Genomic DNA, 7,305 nt, shown 5'->3' with positions numbered 1-7,305 from the left:
TAGAAATCCTAACGCCAACCAATCTCTTCTCCTCTGATCGTCATTACGTATTGTTAGTGAAAGACACTCTGATGGTGGATTGATATTGGATGTCGTTGTGTTGTGGATCTCATTGATTGTTGATAATTGATGGAAAATTTAATCGAAGAATTGGACGGATCACCTCGACATGACCAACAGAGTTACTGCTTCTACTTCTGCTGCTTCCTATAGAGATTTGGTTTTGGACCGAAGATGATTTGCTCGTGGAATTTCGCGAAAATCTGAAATCGATTTCCACGGACAACATCATTGTTCCATTATGGAACTATAATTAGGTGCAAGCTGGTGATGAGGAATCCTAAACTGATGGTGTTGATCTTTGATACAACATCGCAAGGGTGGAGCTGCAAGGTTAGGACTCCAACGCTCAATTCAGTTCAAGATTTATGATGAGTGTAATAAAAAGTGGAGATCAAAAAATATATTGCATTTCGTGTGATATAACTTTTATACCTTAAATCATTTAAAATGAATTGACATCAATTTAGGTCTTAACTCTTTGAACATCTAGCCGACCTAGAACACTAACCTCTAATATGTGCCATGTAGTTTAAGCAATCCTTTAAAGAAAATGCACTTGAAGCATTTTTACAGTGCGATCTTGATACTATCATGCATTTGAAGCATTTTTAGAGTGCGATCTTGATCTAATAGTTTAAAATAATCATATTTAATATTTGCTATGCAATTCAAAAATATTGAAATTAAATATAGATCATTAAATTTAAATGGAACGTCTCATAATCCATGACAGTGTGACTGCGTCAGTTTGTCACCCGCAACAAATCATGGACCGCCTACCAAACACATTTTACATGTGAGAGAAATGGAAACAAAATACATGAGATTTCTATAACAGCCAATATAATTAAAGATAATCAATATTTTGTCCCAGAAAATTTTACCTTGTACCCCTACAATTAACCCCATACCCCTACAAAAATTTAAAAATTCTCATTTTACCCTTAATTGGTTTTAACCAATTTACCATTTCATTTTTACCATTCAGTTGAAAATTGCAAAAATTACACTTTCACACCCCTCGCACCGGAACTCTTGCAAAAAGACTTCCGGTATGTATTTTTCCAAACCGGAAGACTTTAGGAAAGACTTCCGGAACACAAAAAAAGCAAACCGGAACACTTAAGGAAAGAGTTCCGGTTCAAATAAAAAAAAATTCAAAAAAATTTGCATACCGGAACTCTTTGGAGAAGTGTTCCGGTATGCATTATGTGTGTTCCGGAAGTCTTTCCTAAAGTCTTCCGGTACGTTTTTTTTTAATTTTTTTTTTTTTTTTTAAAGAAATGAGGGTATTTTGGTCAAAAAAAATTTAATGTAGGGGTATGGGTACAATTGTAGGGGTATAGGGTAAAATTTTCTTTGTCCCATATTAAACTTTCTCATTATCTAAATTTCAGAAATGTTTCATCCATAAATTTAGTATGTTATTATGAGATCAAATGGAGTTATCCATTAATCTCTTGCAATAGAGAATGAATTGAAAAAAAAAAGTGAAATTTTTTCCATTTTTTAGATGTAAGATTCTTCACTCTGATCCTTGTTTTATCAGTACTTAGCTTATTGTTTTTTTAGATGTAAGTTTTTATAGATTGCAAATTATAACTTACAAGAATGTTGTACATTGAAATTTAATTTCTACATATTGGTTCCAAACACTTTCCTTCTCTAGCAACTATTAACAAAAACCACTCCCAAATATGGATGAAGAAGATCATAGAAAAACAAAAATACACACAATCTTTCTATGGAAACATTATATTAACAAGATAAGAACATTATCTCACAATTCACTCCATTCTTGTCCCTCCAAATCCCACTTCCTCATCATCTCTAACAAAATCTCATTCCATGTATCTATAGCCCCCGGCAAACACCAATGAACACAATCATTCTGCACACGCTCCGGAACACCATTTTCAAATGGAAAAGGATTCATATAAGCACCTGGATGACCATCGGGTCGCAACGATGCCAATTCCGTTACATCCAATACCTCAAACCTCACCCCTTCAAATTCTTTGGCTTTCACCTTAGCATTTTCCACTTCTTCTATCTCAATCCTTCTAATCTCACTTTCCATTTCTCCAATTTCCTTCTCTCCATTCTCATAAGGTTCTTTCTTTGAACATGTACCAGCTTTATCCCAATCACCATCAAAATGAGAAGGTGAAAAAGTTCTCACAATCACACCAATTTCATTCTTTTTACCAACTCTCCTCTCAATTATCCTATTCAAGCTTGCCCTTAAAGCCTTTCTTAATGGAACATAAAATCCAACCTCGGTGTGATTAAGACCATAACCCGAACAATTTAAGCATCCTAAAACCGAACCATTCTCATAATAAACCGAAGGAACATTAAACCAATTCCCAAACGATAACAAAATCAAGTCCATTCCATCCATATCCTTCTCCCATTTCCCGTTAACACGGTCCAAATGAATCGTGTTCAAACTCGACCCTAATTTCGATCTTTCGTTGCCTTGTACAAGAAAAGGTGACCAATATACCGAAAGAGTCGCATTATGAGACTCAAAATGCCACCAACGTGAGCCTTTATGATGAACCGGTCTAGGTTTCGAAAGAGACGATAGCATGCAAAGGAGGGAATCAAATTGGTTCCTAGCTATAGAATCACCAACAAAAGATATGTGTTTGTTTTTACTAAGTTGGAGAAAAGTGTTTGGTTCAAACCTTGGAAGATTGCATTGAGTTGGTTTCCATCTATAGTAAAGGTAGTTTGAGTCTGGTCTTCCATGGGTGATACAGTTATGGCTTTCTTTGATTGTGACACACGTTGTTCCATTGTATAAAGGGCCTGTTTTGTCATGGATCCATTTTCCATTGAAGTAGTCACATGAAGGATCATCAACTTTGTGTATATCATTTACTGCCAATAACCAAAACAACAAAGCTATTGGTTACAAGGAATTCTATTTTCTAATAATCAATATAGTTTGAATAAAATGTTCAAGTGTAATGATAGCCATATTTGAGGATGTATATGATGAACTATAATACTTGATCTCAAATTTTTTAAGATTGAATTGAACTATTTAGAATTTTATAATAGAGTTGTTATGATTAAATCATAATTAAATAAATTTTTTAATTATTTTGTCATTATTTATCGTAATTAACCTACAGAAAACTTCTAAAAATTTAAGACGATTTTGAATATGACTAAATACTAATGTTCAATAAGACGATTTTAAAACTGTTATTAAAATATCATATTAAAACATCAAAATATCAGTTGATACATGTGTAATGACGCGATGAGAATTAATTACAGTTATTTCTTCAACATAAAAATTGTGATAATAGTATCGGTATTGATATTTAGAAATACTGTTTTGTTACCGTCATTTTTGTGATCGTCGGCCGTTTTTTAAAACTCTGATAACATATAGTAGGAGATCGAGGAATTAGTTCAAAGAGGATAAAACAATGCCTAAACATACCTGAATGAGATGGAGGAGGAGGAGAAACATTGGCATAGTGATGCTCCTTTGCTTGAGATTTTGTAAGGTAAAGAGGGTACAAGTATAAACAAAGAAGAACAATTGGTAAAAGGGCTATAGGAAGTAGAAGATGAAGTGTATAAGGATGAAAAGTCTTGGAGAGAGAAACAGAATCATATTTTGATGTTGTAGTTTTCATTTTGAAAGCATTTCTTTGTGCTTCCTTTCCTACTTTCTTTTCTTCTCATAGTCTCTCTTTTGTGATGTTCTATGTTGAAGAATTGACTTTTCCTTCAAAACATTTGACGTGAAGTAAACGTAGTTTTAGTTCTTTATTTTAATGTTAAATTTTCATTGATACACAAACTTATATATGTTGAAAATTGTGCAAACTTAAATAGTACTTTGAAGTTACAACTTTTGTTGGAAAAAAAGATCAATAAACAATGAAAAAAAATATATTATTTTCCTTATTTTGTTTTATTGCATTTGTTATGAGAAATGGGATTGAAGAAAGTGTGAGACAAGGGAACTCACCGTTTAATGTTCATGAACTTGTAAAATTTGTTGATGGATTTGGAAGATGTTGATGATTGTAAGGGTTAGATAAAATTAGATAAGATTGGAAGAAAGGAGAGATGATTAAGAAAGGAGAGAGAAATGAATGAATGAATGAAGGATAGAAGAGATAGAGTCAAAGCATTATTGTGAGGCAATGAATGATACAACTATAAAGGTGTTGAATCATTAAGGGTGAATATGATTGGTTTGATTACTTTAATGGAAAGTAATAGATAGAATAATAGTGGTTGGCTTTGTGTTGATTGGATTTTAAAAAAAAAAATTTATAAAATTTGAATATGTGAAAGAAAACAAACATTGGACTAAACTCGAATCATAAAAATTTAGGTTAAAATTTTCTAATTCTGAAAGGAATTGGGCTCTAATATTCGATGGTAAGGTAAATAAAATTGGCAAAAAGAGTTGGTGAATTTTTAAAATTCGTGTTCAAACTCTTGAAAATGACATTTTTAAAACTTAATCACATGTTCAAACCTTGAGAATGACATTTATTTTAATTTTGATTTAATGAATTAAATAGTAAAAAAACCAAGATATTATCAGATGGGATCGAATTCAAGTCAACGAAACATTTACATGTTATCAACTTGACTATTATAATAAAATTAAAAGTTAAAAAAAAAAATTCTTTTAGCTAAATTAAGAGTCATCCGACTTTTAGGAAATATAAGACATCTCATTGACACCACTTTCTCCATCATCCTATACTCATATCTCATAGATAGGAGGGGTATTCATAATTACAATATCATCCAAGATCTTGCTAGCATAAGATTGATTCACCCCAAAAACTTCATTTATATCTCCTATCTAATTAACAATATGAGTAGTGTCTTAAAAAAAAAGAGGTATTCACATTATGAAAATCTCAACTCTTGTTATCCATATTTGTCACAACCATCCCACCATCTTCTAGACTATCAATTATTGGATCAACTTGTTTTGTTTCCCTATTAATATGAGTAATTTGTGTCGTCGGATTAAGATGTTCCCCACGAAATGAATTATTTAACTCTTCATGTAAATTATCGTTTTGTTGTTATGTAATATGTTGTGTCAAAATAGGTGTCTCTTCTTTACTAATATAAGTGTATTCCTTAATAATAGATTAATTTTCCTTGATAATAGTGTCGCACCACGAAAAACACAGAGTCGCCATCAGATTTTATTTATTCCAAAGGTCAAGTGTCATACCACAAGCTAGGTACAACCATTGGTACTCAGAGGGAGACAACCCAAGTACTTGAGTGTTGTGCATAAGTATGTATACCCCTCTTTTTCATCCAAAGAGTTTTTGTTTATGAAATATGGTTGGCGAGTTTAATCATTCGTACTTAGAGGGAGACAACCCAAGTACTTGATTGTTGTGCATAAGTACGTATACCTCACTTTTGCCTTCTAGTTTATTATAAAATTGTTTTGAAAAGAAACTTGACGTTGAATCAAACGTTTGGAAATTATTTGATTAAGAAGGGTATGTGAGAAAAAAGAGAAAGTGATAGATATAAAAGTGTGAATGGAATGATCATGAGATACTTGACGTTGGATCAAGCACTCGTGTTGCTTTGAAGTGAATTTGATTTGGAAAACACTTGAGATTGGATCAAAGTAGAATCATGCATCAATTGAATTTCAACCAACAAAAAAATTCTAAATGTAAGATTAAAGGCACAATTAACCACATGAACCAATTGGAACTCAACAGCTAAGACATGTAATGATACCATGGTAAGTCATGGAATTTATACATAAAATGATATTTTCAATTAAAAAAGAAATAATTCTAAATGTACAATTAATTGAAAATTAACCATATGACTAATTAAAATTAGAATATAAGACATGAAATTCTATCAAGATGAATTAATCAAGAACTAGGTTAAACATGTTATTCAATGAATTTTCTACCTAATCAAGCACTAGGTTAATGTAAGACCCCAATTTTGATCCTAAGATCCCTCATGCAATATGCATTAGCATTGGGATCATACCTTGGCATTCTCCTTACCCCTCTTTCATTGGGTTTGTTTTGGGAGAGGTAACCAAGAACCATGTGATTGTATCATACTTGTATATTATCATTTTACTAACCAAAATACCAAAAAATATGTCTTTGCATTTGCCTAACTCTTTTGTAGGTAAGGCATGATCACCATTGATCTATCAAGTTCACATCTAGGGTTTAAGACCCCCATTGCTAAGAGCACAACCAAGGAATGACCCACAATGGCTATAAGTATCATATATGAGTCCTAATGATCTCTACATGTTATTTTGGTCAAGAATTCTTCAAGAGTTTGGAGTTGATTTGTATTGGAAACCCTAGTTCATCTAGGTATCTTGAGTAACTTCTTCAACAAGCTCCCTCATCAATTGATCAAACTTTTCAAGGTACACTTCAAATTTCATCATCTTATGCATATATGATCTCCCATGAGCCTAAAAAGTAAATATAATTCCATGTTAGCAAGTTGGTTGGTGGTGGTTGGCCAGATGAATTCATCTGATCAAAACTGGGTCCCCCTAGACCATATCTCCTACAATTTTCATCATATGAAAATTATTCCAAGAGTAAATTTACTCTAAATGACATTACAAACAACTTTCATGTTGAGGTCTGGAGCTAATTTTTCTATGAAAGTCATCTTCTATGTTGAAACATTATAGGTCATTTTGTCTAAACCCTAATTTGAAAGTCAATTTCCCAAGGCTATAACTTGCTCAATATTTATGATATGAAAGATTTCCAAGTTGCACAATCAAATTCAAGATGTCTACTTCAACTTTGGTGTTTAGAGTGAGAGCTAAATCAACTTTTATGAGCATGTGATATGAGGATACATGATAGGTCATTTTGGACCAATACCTTTGAACAAGTGATTTTCCTCAACTTCAAAAATGCATAACTCACTCATCCTAAATCCAAATGATGTCAAATTTGTGACCATTTTGAAGGTTTTTTAAAGAGATAAAACTTTGATGAAGACATTTTTCTCATTTGGAGCTCACATAAGAAGTTAAGCAAGATGGGAGAATTGAATATGTGACTTAACACTTCGAAAATACTTTGACATGTTGAAATTTCCAAACTTCCACCTCAAAATTCACCATGATATAAGTTCCAAATGGAAAAGTGTTAAACATAAGAGTTGTTCCTCTTGATCTAAGCTTTCCAAATATTCCTAATTCATTCATTT

The 7,305-nt window shown here is 32.3% G+C and overlaps 1 protein-coding gene across 1 annotated transcript; it reads right to left on the bottom strand.

Moving 5' to 3' along the window:
• Positions 1-1,666: 1,666 nt before the first annotated feature.
• LOC127119366 (xyloglucan O-acetyltransferase 1) lies at positions 1,667-4,245 on the bottom strand. Its single transcript, XM_051049595.1, has 3 exons — positions 4,064-4,245; positions 3,527-3,817; positions 1,667-2,952 (listed from the first exon to the last, which is right to left on the bottom strand). The coding sequence occupies exons 2-3, from the start codon at positions 3,723-3,725 to the stop codon at positions 1,844-1,846; spliced, it is 1,308 nt and encodes a 435-aa protein (XP_050905552.1). The 5' UTR covers positions 3,726-3,817; positions 4,064-4,245; the 3' UTR covers positions 1,667-1,843.
• Positions 4,246-7,305: the final 3,060 nt, after the last annotated feature.

The sequence above is a fragment of the Lathyrus oleraceus genome, chromosome 2, assembly GCF_024323335.1.
Source record: "Lathyrus oleraceus cultivar Zhongwan6 chromosome 2, CAAS_Psat_ZW6_1.0, whole genome shotgun sequence".
Classification (NCBI taxonomy): domain Eukaryota; kingdom Viridiplantae; phylum Streptophyta; class Magnoliopsida; order Fabales; family Fabaceae; genus Lathyrus; species Lathyrus oleraceus.
This window is presented reverse-complemented; position numbering and strand designations above follow the sequence as displayed.